The 19,855-nt window shown below is 40.7% G+C and overlaps 1 protein-coding gene across 8 annotated transcripts; it reads left to right on the forward strand.

The window, feature by feature from the left end:
- Positions 1-1,171: 1,171 nt before the first annotated feature.
- LOC115154813 (M-phase inducer phosphatase 3-like) lies at positions 1,172-18,120 on the forward strand. Of its 8 annotated transcripts, XM_029701416.1 has the most exons (6): positions 15,595-15,756; positions 15,807-15,912; positions 16,014-16,112; positions 16,212-16,345; positions 16,530-16,621; positions 17,439-18,120. In XM_029701416.1, exons 2-6 carry the CDS (start codon positions 15,820-15,822, stop codon positions 17,447-17,449), a joined length of 429 nt encoding a protein of 142 aa, XP_029557276.1. In that variant the 5' UTR covers positions 15,595-15,756; positions 15,807-15,819; the 3' UTR covers positions 17,450-18,120. The 8 variants fall into 8 exon arrangements, 5 of the variants coding, with proteins under 5 accessions (XP_029557279.1, XP_029557277.1, XP_029557278.1 ...); XM_029701419.1 differs by lacking the exons at positions 15,595-15,756; positions 15,807-15,912 and adding an exon at positions 1,172-1,296; XM_029701417.1 differs by lacking the exons at positions 15,595-15,756; positions 15,807-15,912 and adding an exon at positions 14,235-14,422.
- The last annotated feature ends 1,735 nt before the right edge of the window (positions 18,121-19,855 follow it).

A 19,855-nucleotide genomic window follows, 5' to 3' on the forward strand; every position in this document is an offset into this window, starting at 1 on the left:
GAAATGCTCACTAACAGCATTTAGAGAAATACGTTTTTTGTGCGTATGGAAAATGTATGGCATCTTTAATTTCTGCTCATGAAACATGGGACTCACACTATGTTGCGTTTATATATTTTTTTCAGTGTACATCATGGGCAAGAAACATATTGCTTTTAATAAAATAAATTATAGTAGTAGCAAGCTATCAAAGTTGACCTCCGGTCCTCCTTCGCATCTTCGTGCTCTCCTTCTCAAACTGAAGGCTATAGGCTAGATGCGCGCAATATAGTGCTTTATTTTCGACTAGGCCTTATCAACAACAAAGAATCGGAAGAAACCTTTGACTCTCCTGAACTGCCACTGTAGCCCTACACAGCACAGCCATTGGTTAAGCAGCACACAAAAAAGTTTTTGATCAGAAAGAGCAGAGTAGGCCGGGGCTCAGGGTTGGAATAGCCATTGCAGTGTGTAATGCAGCCTAGTTTTATTTACACCATCCCAGCAGCTATCTTAGAAATATAACTTTGCTCTGTGCTTCTCCGACCATACACTTCATAGCCTATAGCATGTAGATCATTTGCTTGAGACCACACTAAATAGCCTATAGGCTCAATGATATTGCCCGCCCAGCGGAGAATCAGAGATGAGGGGCGGCATTGGGCACACATCGATATATATAGCCTAATAAGCAACTAATTCTAAAACACTGAGAAATATTGAAATTTGATCAATTACCAATTACTGTCCATTCGGAAAGTATTCAGACCCACATTTTGTTACGTTACAGCCTCTTTTTAAAATGAATTAAATAAAAACAAATCCTCAGTCTACACACAATACCCCATAACGACAAAGTGAAAAGATTTTTAGAAATATTTGCTAATTTATTAAAAATAAAAACTGAAATATCACATTCCGAATGCACTGTACATGACCCTCCGCTGGACTAGTTAAAAAAATACTAAACCCTCCCCTTGAATGAAATTTTAAACGCATGACCCTCCCCCATTTTCCTCCAGGTAACCATTCTGTACATTTAGATCTAGCTAGCAAGCTAATATTCCAGAAGTTAGAGTATTTATTCTGAAGTGAATGGGAAAACAAACATGTTTTTTGCAATTTTTTATACATTTTTTATTTGGGGGCTTTTATTTTGAAGTTCTGTCTGTACAAATGAACATTTCTTTAAGCATTTGCACGCAGTGTTTGGACAATAGCGTTTCCATTTTTACTAGATCCAATTGACATCGGGGCACAAGCGTTTGTTCAAAGACAGACAAAATCCAGTTTTTCTGAAGACTACAATAATGGAAGGTATCACTTCTCACTTCTCGTCTCATTGTAATGTATACCTGGCAGATCTGTTGGCACCGTCGTTGAGCAACGATACTCTCGGCAGCTGTGGGCTTACAGTAATGCAAACACGGTGCATTGATTAAACATTTTTCGCGTGTGTATAATTTATGCATAGTCGGTGACGAAGGAAACTTGAGCAAATACGGAGAGCCATATGGAGAGTATACTTCTCACTGGCAAGAATCTCCTTCATTTCGTGTCGTTCCTTGGTCATTTGCTCTCAACAAGAAATGTAATAGTTTTTGTAGAATAGCAGGTGATGTATTCTTTGAGAGTAAGGTTAGGTCAATGCTTTTGGGAGTAAGTTAAACTGTAAACTAGTTAAATAATTATTAACACTAGGACTACCTAATGCTAAGCTAGGGGTGGGCAAACTTTTTGACTCGAGGGCCACATCAGGATTTTGAAATTCAACTGAGGGATGCATTTTTTGGGGGAACAATTGTTTGTTAAAATCAATCTGCGGGGGCCTCCCGAGTGGCGCAGCGATCTAAGGTATCACTAGAGACCTGGGTTCGATCCCAGGCTGTGTCACAGCTGGCCGTGACTGGAGACCCATGAGGCAGCGCACAATTGGCCCAGCGTTGTCTGGGTTAGGAGAGGGTTTGGCCAGCAGAGATTTCCTTGTCCCATTGCGCTCTAGCGACTCCTGTGGCGGGCTGGGCGCATGTACGCTGACACAGTCGCTAGGTGTACAGTGTTTCCTCCGACACATTGGTGCGGCTGGATCCTGGGTTAAGCGGGCATTGTGTCAAGAAGCAGTGCAGCTTGGCTGGGTCGTGTTTCGGATGACGCATGGCTCTTGACCTTCACCTCTCCCAAGTCCGTACGGGAGTTGCAGTGATGGGACAAGACTAACTACAAATTGGATACCACGAAATTGGGGAGAAAAAAGTTTGTATTTCTCGTGGGCCGGATTGAAGTGCCGTACTATGCCCGCCCTTGGGTTAGGGTTAAGTTTAGGAGTTAGGTTAAAGTGTTAACGTTAAGGTTAAGGGAAGGGTTAGCTAACATGCTAAGTAAACTCAGCAAAAAAAGAAACGTCCCTTTTTCAGGACCCTGTCTTTCAAAGATAATTCGTAAAAATCCAAATAACTTCACAGATCTTCATTGTAAAGGGTTTAAACATTGTTTCCCATGCTTGTTCAATGAACCATAAACAATGAATGAACATGCACCTGTGGAATGGTCATTAAGACACTAACAGCTTACAAATGGTAGGCAATTAAGGTCGCAGTTATGAAAACTTAGGACACTAAAGAGGCCTTTCTACTGACTCTGAAAAACACCAACAGAAAGATGCCCAGGGTCCCTGCTCATATGCGTGAACATGCCTTAGGCATGCTGCAAGGAGGCATGAGGACTGCAGATGTGGCCAGGGCAATAAATTGCAATGGCTGTACTGTGAGACGCCTAAGACAGCGCTACAGGGAGACAGGATGGACAGCTGATCGTCCTCGCAGTGGCAGACTATATGTAACAACACCTGCACAGGATCATCGGTACATCCGAACATCACACCTGCGGGACAGGTACAGGATGGCAACAACAACTGCCCGAGTTACACCAGGAACGCACATTCCCTCCATCAGTGCTCAGACTGTCCGCAATAAGCTGAGAGAGGCTGGACTGAGGGCTTGTAGGCCTGCTGTAAGGCAGGTCCCCACCAGACATCACCGGCAAACAATGTCGCCTATGGGCACAAACCCACCGTCGCTGGACCAGACAGGACTGTCAAAAAGTGCTCTTCACTGACGAGTTGCGGTTTTGTCTCACCAGGGGTGATGGTCGGATTCACGTTTATCGTCGAAGGAATGTGTGTTACACTGAGGCCTGTACTCTGGATTGGGATCGATTTAGAGGTGGAGGGTCCGTCATGGTCTGGGGCAGTGTGTTCACAGCATTATCGGACTGAGCTTGTCGTCATTGCAGGCAATCTCAACGCTGTGCGTTACAGGGAAGGCATCCTCCTCCCTCTTATGGTACCCTTACTGCAGGCTCATCCTGACATGACCCTCCAGCATGACAATGCCATCAGCCATACTGCTCGTTCTGTGCCTAATTTCCTGCAAGGCCCGGATCTCAATCCCATTGAGCACGTCTGGGACCTGTTGGATCAGAGGGTGAGGGCTTGGGCCATTCCCCCCAGAAATGTCCGGGAACTTGCAGATGCCTTGGTGGAACAGTGGGGTAATATCTTACAGCAAGAACTGGCAAATCTGGTGCAGTCCATGAGTAGGAGATGCACAGCAGTACTTAATGCAGCTGGTAGCCACACCAGATACTGACTGTTACTTTTGATTTTGACCCCCGCCCCTTTGTTCAGGGACACATTATTCCATTTCTGTTAGTCACATGTCTGTGGAACTTGTTCAGTTTGTCTCAGTTGTTGAATCTTGTAATGTTCATACAAATATTTACGCATGTTAAGTTTGCTGAAAATAAACGCAGTTGACAGTGAGAGGACGTTTCTTTTTTTTTAGTTGCAAAGTAGCTAAAAAGTAGTAAATAGTTGAAAAGTTGCTAATGAACTAAAATGCTAGTTGTCCAAGATTAGATTCGCTCTCGCAACCTTTAGGTCCAGAATAATACGAAATGCTCTGAGACCAGATTGGATTTCACAAAACAGAGAATTTCGTAGGATAAATGTACGGGTATTATTGGCAAAGCTGTAAATGCTATGCTCTCAACTGTGCCAAATAAATTATTTTTTTTAAAAATATATTCCTATAGCAAATCTCATGTGAAAATGAAAACTCAAAGCATTTAAATATTTTCCAGATTGTTTGTGATTTGCAATGTCTTATCACAAACATTGAGGCAAAGTGGCCTGGATCTGTGAATGACTTCAACATACTCCAAGAGAGTACACTGTAGCATCAGTTTCAGCAAGGTGGCATCAATATTGCACAAACACAATGAAAAATGTTACAATTTCCTACAAGTTCTATGATTTCAGCATGTCTCTCTTACCTCCCCTACTTTTCAGGTTGCCATTATGACGTCATACCTGAATCCTAAACCAGGTGCTGAGAGCTGTTTCAATGAGGCACTGTACGAGAAAAAAAGCATGCATTAAGACAACATTCACCACGTTAAGGGCCTGGTTTGGTTGTTTGAAGGGTCTCCGGGTATTACCACAGAGAGCGTGACATACTAGTGGAATGCATGGTCCTTCATAACATTGCCATCATTTGTGAGGCACCACCCTGTATCAATTGGATGCCCTGCAAAAACCCAGAGCCTGTTCACTGTGATCTTCAAGCTGGTACAGCAATCAGGGATAGCATCGCTGCAGACAAGTGTTATGACAATTTCACCCCAAAAAGCCAAGAGGGTAAGAGAGGACTCGCTCCACTAAGTGACTGAATAAAAGTGAGTGATTACAGACACTGCAGCAATATGCTCTCCAGAGATTAGTAAATGGTATCGGAAGAAGGAATCTGTTGACAAATGTTTATTTGAAAAAGGGACATTTATTAAAAAAGTTAAACTGGAAGATTGCAATAACAACATAAGGGTGATTCATTTATGTTCCTTGTGGTTCATGACTGAGAAGAGAAACAAATGTTGTGCTTCACGTGCAACACAGCATTCCTAATTTAGCCCACAATGTCTGCTGTGTGGATTGAGCAGCCAACAAGTCGAGCAGTCATTTGAAAGAGTAAGAACATTTCAGCAAGACAACTCAATGGCAACATCCATTAAAACCAAGATAATGGAATTCATTGCCCTTGACAATCAACCGTTCTCTGTCGTGGGTGATGTTGGCTTTCGCCGACTGGTCGAGCACACACTACCAAGTGTGCTATTTTTCAGATGTTGCCCTACCGGAGTTACACAGTAATAGCGTCACTACTACTAGCTTCACGACATACATACTGTAATGAAACAGGCAGGGAGGAGGCCTCGAACCCTCAACCTTCTAGCCCAGCTCGCTATCGACTGTGCCGCAAAAGCATGCTCCAGCGGCAGAGTCGATATCCACGCTTATAAACCCAGGGTCGTTACAATACTATGCAACGCCGTTTGGGTCTTTGCTTATCAAAAAAGATACAGTAGAATTGTCAAAGCTGTACAAAAAAAGTCTGCAAACACCGGCCACGAACGATGTGTTTTCAATACCGCGTTTATAATAAAGCATCATTTGTTCGACCGCCTACTTCTGGGGTAGCTAGCTTTAGCTTGGTACCTAGCTAGCACCAATACAGCCAGCCTGAAAACAATGACCAGTAGAAACTGCAGTCATTTTCATTATTCTTAGCAATGATTTAGGAATCGCCACTTGTAGTTCGCCTATTGAAATTGAGCTTCAGTTCATGAAAATAAATAGCTAGCCAGCTACTTAACCGTTGTAAGCAGCCAGCTAGCTTCATCTGGCTAGTGATGCTCGACCGGACCGGGTTATGTGTTGTGAAGCTAGCCACAATAAGGATTAGGCATAATAGTGGAATTTGCCGTTTTTCCTTTCAAAATAAAAGTATGTCATTTGACAGTGATGCAAATTAATACAAATAGTAAAATTATGACACACTTTTATTTTGAAGGCTAACTGCAAAGTCCACTTGTGGCTAATCCTTATTGTGGCTAGCTTCACATAGATGGGTCCGACCACCATTAATCAAATAAGAACTGTCTTATAAATTAGGGTTATTTTAGATGATGACACTTAGCTATATAGTTAGCTAGCTAACTATAGCTACTGAAACAGATTGTCATTTTGCACAGTTTTTGAGGAAGAACATTGTTTGCACCCATTAGCTAGCTAGCTAGCTTTTTTTTATGAACAGCACTGTAGGTGCGCGAGACAACTTCAACGGCATCATAGCATACGTAGGGATGAATCATTGTGACATATGAAATACTAGTGATGGTGTAATCAATGTGTAATAACTATGTAAAAAATTTATGAACGTGTTCAATTATTATGTGAGGTGCAGTCATATTCAGGTCCTGATTGGTCAACAAGCTTAATTGACAAGTCAAATTGTGTTATTTGACACGTCAAATAGTGTTAAATAGTATATTTTTTGACATGCAAAGACTCAAAAGGCGTTCCATAGAAATCCTGGTTGAGAATGGAACGACTGAACAAATGAACAATGAAACAGCACAGCAAGTAAGTGAAAGAAATAGGTGTTGATTATGTTTTACTGGTAATGGGGACATACGTAAATGCCAACAAAATAATTTTTGTGTCAGTGTGGTGTGTGCGTAACCTTTTATTTAACTAGGCAAGTCAGTTAAGAAAAAAATCTTATTTACAATGACGGCCTACCCCGGCCAAAGCTGGGCCAATTGTCTGTCGCCCTATGGGACTCCCAATCACGGCCGGATGTGATACAGCCTGGATTCGAACCAGGGACTGCAGTGACGCCTCTTGCACTCAGATGCAGTGCCTTAAACCGCTGCGTCCGTCCGTGTTTGTGTGTGTGTGTGTGTTAACTATTTAACTGTACTAGAATGCTTAAAAGGCAGCTAAAATGTTTAATATAGGTATCGTTTTTTTGGGCAAGGAAAATATCGGTGCATCACTAGAATAAATCCTAAATTAGTTAAATTAGAAACATGAGAACTGGTTGTTGAAGTGATGTGAAAAGTTAATATACATTCTGAACGGACATCCAGTTAGTTTCCCCAATTTTGGGTCTTGAATTCCACCAACTTTGACTTACTGTTCATACAAAGCTCTTAGTTTATTATTTATTTAACCGTCCTTCTACAATTATACCAACATGATACTGCTTTTTTTATGACATCCTGTAAACATTAAGTTGTGAAATGTACATTTAATTGTTTCTCAAGTAATTTCATCTCCAAGGTAATCATTTGCGTCTTTAATTTCCTGTAGTTGATCTCCTGTTGCAAGAATTTAACATACAAGTCCTTCACATTGACATTTGAGGGATTTCTTAGTTTGTCACCCTGAAAAACATTGATTTAAATCAAATGCATAATTGTAATTGTTTAACGACGGCCATTTCACCCATTTTCTCAGTACATTGTATTCATAATGTAGAAATTTCAGGCCTTATATGGCAAGCACTTTTTTTAAACAACTTATCATTGAGTGAGTGTAATAATCTTACCTCTGTCCCATGTTTAGGAAGTGGATAGTGTGGCCTCAGGCAGGTTCTCATTTATGCCTGGACCCTATGAGGTGTAATGTTTAGGCCATTATCTTTATCCATGATGTCTGATTACTCATTAGGCCACTCCCACAATACTTTTTCACTTTCAATGATAATGTATACATCAATAAATGTATTTAACAAATTCCACTAACATTTTCCAACCGCACAAATCTCTTCTAAATAAACGGTATTATGCCTACCTCATGTGTAGAGGATTCTAACGTGATTTCTTCTGCATTGTCAATGTATATGACTGGTACCTAAAACATACAGCGGTCAAATTAACAAAAGTACTGTAGGCTAAGTAACCACTGCTTGAATGTTTTCTATAGCTTTTCGTAACTCACATTATTCAAAGACACTTCAGACCCAGATTCTGCTGCTGTCTCCTCTGATGTCATGTGGTTTGCTAGCACAGCAAAAGCATAATGCTCTTGTTAATAAAACCATGGTGAGGTCCATGCCAGATCGAATAAAAGATGCAGAGATGATCCCAAAGGATCAGACTTGCCTCTCACAAAGTTTGAGCGGTAGAGTGTTGACTCAAGCTCTGTGGAGGAGGTTTCTCCTGTCATACAGTCTATAGTGGAACATAACTTTTGGGTTTCATCCATCAGTTCCTCTGCAGCAGAAAATGTAGGTTGCAGTGGGCCTTCCCTGGTCATATGCCTCTCTTCTTTTTTTGGTCTGGAATCAGAGATTATATTGTACATTGTATCTTGACAAAACGTCACAGTGGAGAGTTAGGGGCACTGACTGTGCAACTCACCTGTTTGTACCATATTCTTATATTTCACCTTGACCTGCACCCAACTTCGTTTTACTCCAGATTAGAGGTCTACCAATTATGATTTTTAACGCCAATACCGATTTATTGGAGGACCAAAAAAAGCCGATACCGATTAATCGGACGATTTTTATATAAATATATATTTGTAATAATGACAATTACAACAATACTGAATTAATACTTTTATTTGAACTTAATATAATACATAAAATCAATTTAGTGTCAAATAAATAATGAAACATGTTACATTTGGTTTAAATAATACAAAAACACAGTGTTGGAGAAAAAAGTAAAAGTGCAATATGTGCCATGTAAAAAAGCTTACGTTTAAGTTCCTTGCTCAGGACATGAGAACATATGAAAGCTGGTGGTTCCTTTTAACATGAGTCTTCAATATTTAGGTTGCAGTTATTATATGAATTTATAGGACTATTTCTCTCTATACCATTTGTATTTCATATACCTTTGACTATTGGATGTTCTTATAGACACTATAGTATTGCCAGCCTAATCTCGGGAGTTGATAGGCTTGAAGTCTTAAACAGCGCTATGCTTCAAGCATTGCGAAGATATGCTGGCAAACGCAGGAAAGTGCTGTTTGAATGAATGCTTACAAGCGTGCTGCTGCCTATCACCGCTCAGTCAAACTGTTCTAGCATATCAAATCATAGACTTAATTATATTATAATAAACACACAGAAATATGAGCCTTTGGTCATTAATATGGTCAAATCCGGAAACTATCATTTAGAAAACAAAACGTTTATTCTTTCAGTGAAATACGAAACCGTTCCGTATTTTATCAAACGGGTGACAACCCTAAGTCAAAATATTGCTGTTACATTGCACAACCTTCAATGTTATGTAATAATTATGTAAAAATCTGGCAAATTAATTACGGTCTTTGTTAGGAAGAAATGGTCTTCACACAGCTCTCAACGAGCCAGGCGGCCCAAACTGCTGCATATACCCTGATTCTGCTTGCACTGAACACAAGAGAAGTGACTCAATTTCCCTACTTAATATTGCTTGCTAACAAGAATTTCTTCTAACTAAATATGCAGCTTTAAAAAAATATGTGTATTGATTTTTAGAAAGGCATTGATGATTATGGTTAGGCACATTGGTGCTACGATTGTGCTTTTTTCGCGAATGCGCTTTTGTTAAATCATCACCCGTTTGGCGAAGTAGGCTGTAATTCGATGATAAATTAACAGGCACTGCATTGATTATATGTAACGCAGGACAAGCTAGTTAAACTAGTAATATCATCAACCATGTGTAGTTAACTAGTGACTATGTTAAGATTGATTGTTTTTTATAAGATACGTTTAATGCTAGCTAGCAACTTACCTTGGCTCCTTGCTGCACTCGCGTAATAAGTGGTCAGCCTGCCACGCAGTCTCCTCGTGGATTGCAATGTAATCGGCCATAATCGGCGGCCAAAAATGCTGATTACAGATTGTTATAAAAATTTGAAATCGGCCCTAATTAATCAGCCATGCCAATTAATCGGTCGACCTCTACTCCAGATGGATTAACCCTGTCATGTAGATAAAATAGTTGAATCAGAATCAATGAGTATAACATCTTCTATACACATACATATCTAAAAACAACGACTTGTTTACTTTTTTCATGATGAGAGTGTGCAACTTTCCTCTCCATGGCACTGTTTGACCTGAAGTTGCAATATGGTAGCAAAGCATAGGTTCATATTGTGTAATTTGCAAATGATAACTATGCATGGTGGAACGCAAGTAGACTATGTTTAGAATATAAGGTTAGTTAGTTGTTCAAAGATGCTGGTTGAACAGCTAGCTACCTATAGCTGCTATCAGGCACTACAAAGCAATTCAAAATGTAGCCAACTACTGAACATAGAGTAACAAGCTAGAGGGAGGTAGCTAGCTAGACAGCCCACTTCTTTACCCAGAGCTACAGTATTAGCCTCTACGGGATCGGTGTCTCCCCCGTGAGATGGTTGAGCTAACGTAGGCTAATGTGATTAGCATGAGGTTATACGTCACAAAAATATTTCCCAGGACATAGACATATCTGATATGGGCAGAAAGCTTAAAAACTGCACTGTCCAATTTACAGTAGCTATTACAGTGGAAGAATACCATGTTATTGTTTGAGGAAAGTGCACAATTTTGAACTTGAAAATGTATTAATAAACCCATTAGGCACATTTGGGCAGTCTTGATACAACATTTTGAAGAGATATGCAATGGTTCATTGGATCAGTCTAAAACTTTGCACATACACTGCTGTCATCTAGTGGCCGAAATCTAAATTGCGCCTGGAATATAATACATTATGGCCTTTCTCTTGCATTTCAAAAACTGCATGTTTTTTTCTTTGTATTATCTTTTACCAGATCTAATGTGTTATATTGTCCTACATTAATTTCACATTTCCACAAACTTCAAAGTGTTTCCTTCCAAATGGCATCAAGAATATGCATATCCTTGCTTCAGGTCCTGAGCTACAGGCAGTTCGAATTGGGTATGTCGTTTTAGGCGAAAATTGAAAAAAAGGGTTAGATCCTTATTAACCAATCAATCCACCGCTAGCTAGCATAACATTCTACCCAACATAACATTAGCTACAGGGGCTAATTTGCCACTCACTGGGTACTGTAGGCTGTCTATATGGCAGCTACTTAAAACCTGTTGAGGATCTTATCCCGATCTTATCCCGGTATTGGGATTCATTGTCATGTGACCATGGCGGGGAATTCAAAACTGCAAGAGTAATCATTTCAAAAAATCAAATAATCAACTATTTTCCTCCATTTGAAAGATATATCTCCTAAATCTAACCACGCTGTCCGATTTTCAGAGGCATTACGGAGAATGCATAAAGTTAGGTTATGTGAGGAGAGTACATTGACAATAGCTGCGTGTAATGTTTAGCCAATTCAAAGAAGGGCATCAACAGACAGAAAACTAGCTAGAATTATGCACTTACCTTTGACAATCTGCATCAGATGACACTCATAGGACATTATGTTATACAATACATGCATTTTTAGTTCCATCAAGTTCATATTTATATCCAAAAACAGCATTTACAGTCGCGGTGAAATTCAGAATTTTTTTCGGCTCGAATGCACCCAGTGAATCCAGCATTACAAATCACGGAATTACTATTCGAAAACATTGGTAAATTATAATATTGTCATTCAAAGAATAATATATTATCATCTCGTAATTGCTACCGAATGGCCAGATCTCAAAATAACTTTACTGGGAAATCACATTTTGCATAAACTGGGTACTATGCTAACAACAATAAGCTATATGCTAAGCTAAGCTAAGCTATACCGTTAGCATTAGCATCATCTAATATCGATAATAACATTCTAAATATCCCCTTACCTTTGATTATCTCCATCAGAAGGCGCTGCCAGAGATCCCAGGTCCAGAACAAATGTGGTTTCTTTTGACAAAGTTCATAATTTATGTCCAAATAGTTAGCGTTCAGTAGGCTCCCACAAAATGAGGTGGGCAGTGTAAAGTCACGTCGAAAAGCTAAAGAAAACCTAGTAAATAATCTATTTACGTTTGTTTAAACATGTCAAACGTTGTTTAGCACTAATCTTTTGTTCCATTTTTAACGTGAAACATCAGTAAACATCAGTAATATTTTCACACAACCTATCAAGTGTCTAGAATAAACGATAATGACAAAGGCACTCTTCTCAGATTCATGCGCAGGCGCAAAAAATGAAGTGATGACGTGTCAACTTGTAAGCTTTCTAATTCGGTCTGTATTCATGACAGATGCTTCCAACAACTTTCTAAAGATCGTTGACATCTAGTGGAAGCAGTAGGAGTTGCGAACTGAATCCTTTCTCACTGTGGTATCTTTAAAACAATGACACTAAATAGTACAGTCACAAAATTCTCATTTTTTTAAATCTATTTTTCACAGGTTTTTGCCTGCAATATGAGTTTTGTTATACTTACAGACACCATTCAAACTGTTTTAGAAAATTCAGAGTGTTTTCTATCCGAATGTGTTAATAATATGCATATCCTAGCTTCTGAGTTGGTGTAGGAGGCAGTTAAAAATGGGCACATATTTCTTTCAAAATTCTCAATACTGCCCCCGTGGCCCGTAGAGGTTAAGCATTGACTGAATCTGCAATTTTATGCCATGCTTCCTGTCTAAATTTGCGAGCAGCAGTTGTATTATTTTTGTGATAGAAAATATGTTTTAGGTTGTCAAACCGCTGAAGTATAACTTGCTGCTCTGAACGCCGCTCTTTGTCCCTTTTCCATTTTTAAATTACGTGGTGTTATCGTTGTCATGGTTACCCCTCTTCTCTTCTATTTTTTAGCAAAGATCCTTGGAACGTCCCTACAATAAACCCTTCCCTTACTCACCCTAACTATAACCCTTAACCTTAACCATTTTAAATGTAAACATCAATGGGGTATGGCATCCCACAAATTATTATGACCACGCTATGGAAAGGGGAGACTCCGTTTTGCTCTACGCCCCCAACAAGTGTCACAGGACTCGTTTCAATTCAATAATGCTGATGTAACAACTTCTGTCTGTAGCTGTCACGGCTGTCGAAAGGATCAGACCAAAGTGCAGCATGGTTGTAGTTCCACATTTTATTAAATCCGTGAAACTTTACAAAACATAAATAACCGTGACGCAGAGAGAAACAAAACCGTGACGCAGAGAGAAACAAACACTACTCAAAAGATAATCACCCACAAAACCCAGGAAGAAAACCCCCTACTTAAATATGATCTCCAATCAGAGGTAACGAGGACCAGCTGCCTCCAATTGGAGATCAACCCCAAAAAACAACAACATAGAAATAGAAAAACTAGAACTTAAACAATAGAAAAACACAAAACACCCCCTGTCACGCCCTGACCTACTCTACCATAGAAAATCACATCTTACTATGGTCAGGACGTGACAGTAGCGTCCTAACCGTTTGAACTACAACCTAACAGTGGAAAAAGTACTCAAAAGTCATACTTGAGTGAAAGTAAAGATACCTTAATAGAAAATGGCTCAAGTGAAAGTCACCCAGTAAAATATTACTTGAGTAAGAGTCTAAAAGTATTTGGTTTTAAATATACTTACTGTAAGTTTCAAAAGTAAATGGAATTGGTCAAATGTACTTAAGTATCAAGTAAAAGTACATCAAGTCATTTCAAATTCCTTATATTATAAAAACCAGACACCACAATTTATAGCTTTTTTAAATTTATGGATAGCCAGGGGCACACTACAAAACTGTCAGAAATTTACGAACAAAGCATGTGTTTAGTGAGTCCACCAGATCAAAGGCAGTAGGGATGACCAGGGATGTTCTCTTGATAAGTGTGTGAATTGGACCATTTCCCTGTCAAAATGTAACAAGTACTTTTGGGTGTCAGAGAAAATGTATGGAGTAAAAAAATACATTATTTTCTTTAGGAATGTAATGAAGTGAAGTAAAGTAAAAGTTGTTAAAAATATAAATGGTAAAGTACAGATACACCAAAAAACTCCTTAAGTAGTACTTTAAAGTAGTTTTACTGAAGTACTTTACAACACAGCAAACTAATATGACCCACAAGTGTAACGGGACTCGTTCCTGAGCTGTCTTGTGTTTCTATCGTAGTAAAGGCCAAGTTCACTGCTTTATCTAATTATTTGATAAAACATTGAATTTGGCCTTTACTATGATACTTTGTTTTACCTAAAGGGGTCCTGAAATTCAAAACCAAATAGCTATGGTATGACCATCTTAAAACAATTCCATATGTTAGCTTAGTACCCCCCCCCATTTATCTGGATTCTACTTCACATGGAGACAGCTGTCCATTAAATCAGCTGAGAACCCAAGACAGGGACTGGCTCCAAGCCACTTTGGGCCCCCTTGGGTTCTCGAGAGCTAGTGCCATGACTTGTGAATAAGACTAGGCTAAAACTACAACCATGATCTTGATACCTCCATATTTACTCATCTTTATCCCATGCATTGCCTGCATTACTTAGTGACACTGCTCGGCGATGGTTGGACATGTCTAGACATCGCAGAGGAATGAAACTAAGAAATGCAGGCGATGTCTGGACCTGTCCAACCTCAGCACTGGGAGTATAGACGATGCTGCTGCACAGGGATCACCACACAAAGGTGAGCAATTCGTTTTACAAAGGCCTATTCATTCACACACACAAAAAAAAATATTGACAGCAAGTCAGCAACCCAGGGGAAACTCCCAAAGAAAAGCAGAGGAGACAATGGCAAGGATCTGAACGGGTCTCTCGGATCTGAACCAGCACAGGTCTGTTTGGGTCTGTTTTCCACGCTACTTTTCGGAACGGGTCTGACTGTTCTCGGGTCCATTGGGAACGGGTCTCTTTTTTTTGATGGTGGACTGTTTTCACTCCATCCTCACCATTTCATGCTTTTTTGGCACATTATTTCCTGTTGGTTTGCAGACAAGCCTACATCTTCTCCAGTGGCCTTGGGCTCTCCTGCACCTACTGTAGGTGCCAGGCTTATTCCTTTCACCTTCAAGAACACCATTAACTTGAACCCTGTGTTTAGAAGCATTCTGGAAACACGTATGAATGCTAATATAATTTGTGGAGGGATGAGTACCTGGTCCCCATTGGCCCTGTGGATCCCAGTGGTATTGTGTTGCTACCTGCATCATCTAAAGTAATGATGTTCTCCTTTGTTCCGGGAGCAGTCGCATTAAGAAGTTACGGTCCTTCCTGGTAAAGAACAGTCTGTGGATGCACTCTACCTATGAATGACTCTACCTTTTAAATGATTCTCATTGTGTTTAACACACTCTTCTCACTTAGCTCAGGTTGCTGTGTAGCAGTCCAAAGCTTCCGTTCAGTGAACGTCCATTCAGTAACAAGGAGAATGTGAACGGATGCATTTTGACATTCAGGGTTATGCATGGTTAACTTACATCCCCATGCAAATGCTATCGTTCCTTCTACAATATGCTCTATTTAAATGCTGTCATCAGTCAATGGCATAAATGATTACGTTTCAGTAACAGCTCAGTGCCCTGTGTGGCTTATTCAACTATGGCCACTAGATGACAGAATGGGATTGCTCAAGTTTCTCCACCTCTGTTGTGGGTGTGTTTTTGAGGAATTATGCATTCTCTGTATCTCACCTGAATTACAATGACTGCATTGCTGTGGTTTCCCCTGTGTTTAGATGGCCCCAGGAAGAGATCTCAGGGCAAGCCAAAGTGTCTTATGCCTATTCCAGACTCTCAGCTCCAAGGTGACAGTGAGCCCTGTGCCTTGGGAAGTCCCATCTACCCTGCATCTCCCCCCCCCCCCCCCCCCCCGGAGCAGGAAGCTGATGATGTGATTTGGATCTCATAGACTTGTCTTCAGCTCTTGCCCCATTGTGTTATGCTATGTCACTGAATGGATCATGCAGCGAGGTTTGCACCTGTGTGAATCTTGAACCTGTATTCAATGCACGGTTCAATCTCTGTTGCTACAGCTTTGAATAATTCTTCCCCAGATCTTCGTCCTTTTTTTCTGTCTTCCAACATGACTCCTTCCTTTTACCCCAATTTTGAATCTCTCTCCTGCCCTTTCCTTTTCTCATGTGTCCATGGCTTGACGTACATCATGGTTGACACAGTAAGTGTAATGAGATGTAGTGCTCCTCCTAACATAGTGCACGTTACATTTGCAGGAAGATACATTATATCTAAAAATACTTAATTCTCTCATTGTCCCAGATGAGTGTTCTTCTGGAAGGGAAGTTCAGCTGCTTGGTTGAGTCTTTTGCCGTGGTGGACTGCTGTTACCCATATGAGTATCAGGGAGGACACATTATGGTGAGAATAATTCCCTGGGTAGTGCAATCTTTGTTTATATCAATGTGGAGTGTGAACCGTGTTCGTCTGAGTTAGTGTTATCCCTCTCATCACCTGCAGGGGGCTCTGAGCCTGCCCAACACAGACGAGGCAGTGGATAGCATACTGTCCCAGAGGCTAAAAGCCCACACATTTGATAAGAGGCTTGTGTTGGAGCTGCACTGTGAATTCTCCTCCGAAAGAGCACCCAGAACGTGACATACATACCTTTTTGTCACGTCCTCCTGTGTGTGTTTTCGTGTTCGTGTGTGTGTATCAAATCTGCAGATTACCTATTATCTGCTTTTGACTCCTGACCAGAAATGTGTTTTTTTTCTGCATGTATTCCATTTGAAATGAAGTCTCTCCTCATGAGAGAGCGCTTTTCTCATTCTGTAGGTGTCGCCAGTTGCGCAGTGTGGACCACAGCATGAACGAATACCCAGCCCTGCACTATCCTCAAGGGTGGCTACATAGACTTCTCTCACCAGGTATGGACCTGACAATAAATCAAATCAAATTTTATTTGTCGCATGCACCCGAATACAACAGTTGTAGACCTGTGAAATGCTTACTTATAAGCCCTTAACCAACAATGCAGTTCAAGAAATAGAATTAAGAAAATATTTACAAAAAAAAAAATGTACATGTAAATAGTCAGGGTGGCCATTTTATGAATTGTTCAGCAGTCTAATGGCTTGGGGGTAGAAGCTGTTAAAGGAGCCTTTTGGTCCTAGACTTGGTGCTCCGGTACCCCTTGTCGTGCGTTAGCAGAGAGAACAGTCTATGACTTGGGGGATTGGAGTCTTTGACACATTTTGGGGCCTTCCTCTGACACCGCCTAGTATATAGGTCCTGGATGTCAGGAAGCTTGGCCCCAGTGATGTGCTGGGCTGTATACACTACCCTCTGTAGCGCCTTACGGTCAGTTGCTGAGCAGTTGCCATACCAGGCCTCCTTTTCCCATAGTCCACAATCAGCTCCTTTGTCTTACACACATTGAGGGAGAGGTTGTTGTCCTGGCACCACACTGCCAGGTCTCTGACCTCCTCCGTATAGTCTGTCTCATCGTTGTCAGTGATCAGGCCTACCACTGTTGTCGTCAGCAAACTTAATGATGGTGTTGGAGTCGTGCTTGGCCACGCAGTCGTGGGTGAACAGGGAGTACAGGAGGGGACTAAGCACGCACACCCGAGGGGCCCCAATGTTGAGGATCATCTTGGCTCCAGTACTCAAATAGAATCTGGGCTGTTGGGCTAGGCTGTAATCAGTTTATTTCTCACTCCCCTGGTCTCGTCTGTCTGTCAGGAGCACTGTGAGCCCCAGTCCTACTGCCCCATGCACCACGAGGACCACAGAAAGGAGCTGCTGCGGTGCCGCACACACAGCCGAGCCTCCGCCTAGGAGCACCACAGACGCCACCACATCCAAACTTTTGTCAAACTCTGAGCCAGTCGTGTCGAGGATGGAGTCCAGGAGAAGAACAGACACTCAGAGGGACAGCTGAGTCCAAACGGTGACCTCGAGATTGTCCGTTTAATTATCCTACAGGAACCTACTTGACTATGTGATAACAAATGGCCCTTTTGTTGTGCTTGCTCGCTTTCCAAATGGAACCCTTTTTCACATGCTGTCATGTAAACTATGCACTATGTCGATGTTCACTGATGCCTTTGTCCATTTTGTAGTATATCTTAATTACAGTAGAGACCGCAGGTCGCCTTTTCAAATTGCTTTAATGTAATTTCCACATTGCAGAGCAGAAAATGGTGGCATTATTTCCAGTGTCAATCATGGATGTATGTTTTCATTATTAATGGGAATCATGACTTAATTTGAGCTCTTCTTAATACCATTTTTTTAACCAGAGTGAATGACCTTGGAGTTTAGGTTGAATAGTTTTTAATGTTTTGATTATATCAGGGACCTGTGCATGAATTAATGCATTATCTATGACATTTATAATTAAAAAACACACAAAAAAACGTAACTCTTATTTTAATTATATTATTTCAATGGGTATCATATGGCCCATGGACAGTAAAACCAAAACATAAAGGAGAAAATCTTTAGAAGTATTTTTTTATTAGGCTTGTCCTTGTGAATATCCTTAGTCTTTATCCCTGCCCGTGCCACAGGTGTGTCTAGTTTGCAGCTGTGATTCCTCCCCCAACACAGCTGGGTTAACTCTATCCCCCTCGCTGTTAAAAAGCCCCCCTCTTCTATGCACAGCAGCTGTAATTGCGGAACAACTGTGGGATTTCACAGGCCCCAAAAAGTGGTATCCGGCTATACTGAAAGCAGATAGGGTGGGAATGGCCATGGTTCAGACTTCAGACCTTTCCCAGGAGGAAGGAAGACTGGTACTGGCTGGCTGTTGCAGTGAAGGACCTTTTGGCAGTCAGTTTTTATGGGTTTTTAATACCACGTATGGGCCTACATACTCATATCCCTGGCAGCAACAACCCAGAGTCCCAGGCAAGGCCATGAGAGGACGGGGGATGTTGAGTGGGGAGATAAGGACATTGTTGGAGAAAATTGTGAATTAAGAAATCACATGATATCAACAGCTATGTCCAAGTGGAGGTCTCAAATTGCAGTTTTTGAAAGTCACTTGCGCAACAAAATCATCCTGTCGACTACCATGACTGTATGTGTCTAATAATGCTTTCTGGTGCGGTGTAATGTTTGGAATATACAGGCTGGTTTCAACTGAGCCAATGGATTTTGAGTTCCTTAATCCCTGCTCCTCAAGTCACGCAGTCCAGAGTGGAGAGGTAACGGGAGGGAACGTAAAATTATCCATTCCATCTTGTTTATAAGTGGCATTATTATAGTGCCGATGATGGAGAGATTAGTTATTGTCTGTCAGCGCAATATGCAGGAAGCCCAGGTGCAAAAGCCCAACTGCTAACAGTGAGAGGAAATCCAACCTAATAGCTGACTACAATTTGCTCGTTTTTGGAGTCCAGTTATTTTCTGCAGAGTCAAATGACATTTCAATAGAGAAGGCCATCATGTTGGCCTTCAGAAAGTATTCACACCCATTGACTTTTTACAAGAAAAATTGTGTTTCAGACAGAATCTAAAATGGATTAAATTGAGATTGTGTGTCACTGGACACACAATACTCCATAAAGTCAAAGTGGAATTATGCTTTTAGACATTGTTACAAATTAATTAAAAATGAAAAGCTGAAATGTCTTGAGTCAATAAGTATTCAACCCCATTGTTATGGCAAACCTAAATGATAAATTCAGGAGTAGAAATGTGCTCAACAAGTCACATAACAAGTTGCATGGACTCCCTCTGTGTGCAATAGTGTTTAATATGATTTTTTAAATGACTTCCTCATCTCTGTACCACACACATACACAAGTATCTGTAAGGTCCCTCAGTCGAGCAGTGAATTTCAAACACAGATTCAACCACAAAAACCAGGCGTCCTTCCTAACTCAGTTGCCAGAAAGGAAGGAAACGGCTCAGGGATATCACCATGAGGGCAATGGGGATTTTAAAACAGTTACAAAGTTTATTGGCTGGGATAGGAGAAAACTGAGGATGGATTAACAACATTGAAGTTACTCCCCAATACTAACCTAAATGACAGAGTGAAAAGAAGGAAGCTTGTACAGAATAAAAATATTCCAAAACATGCATCATGTTTGCAATAAGGAACTAAAGTAAAACTGCAAAAAATGTGCCAAAGAAATTATCTTTATGTT

This window comes from Salmo trutta, chromosome 19 (genome assembly GCF_901001165.1).
Source record: "Salmo trutta chromosome 19, fSalTru1.1, whole genome shotgun sequence".
Taxonomy (NCBI): domain Eukaryota; kingdom Metazoa; phylum Chordata; class Actinopteri; order Salmoniformes; family Salmonidae; genus Salmo; species Salmo trutta.

What these genes read in the sequence shown, in the direction of transcription:
- LOC115154813 (XM_029701414.1), top strand. Translation starts at nt 15,742, where the DNA reads ATGCACGGTTCAATCTCTGTTGCTACAGCTTTGAATAATTCTTCCCCA. An exon ending in CGTACATCATGGTTGACACA is followed by an intron (nt 15,913 to 16,013) that starts GTAAGTGTAATG and finishes TCATTGTCCCAG; the next exon opens with ATGAGTGTTCTTCTGGAAGG. An exon ending in TCCGAAAGAGCACCCAGAAC is followed by an intron (nt 16,346 to 16,529) that starts GTGACATACATA and finishes CTCATTCTGTAG; the next exon opens with GTGTCGCCAGTTGCGCAGTG.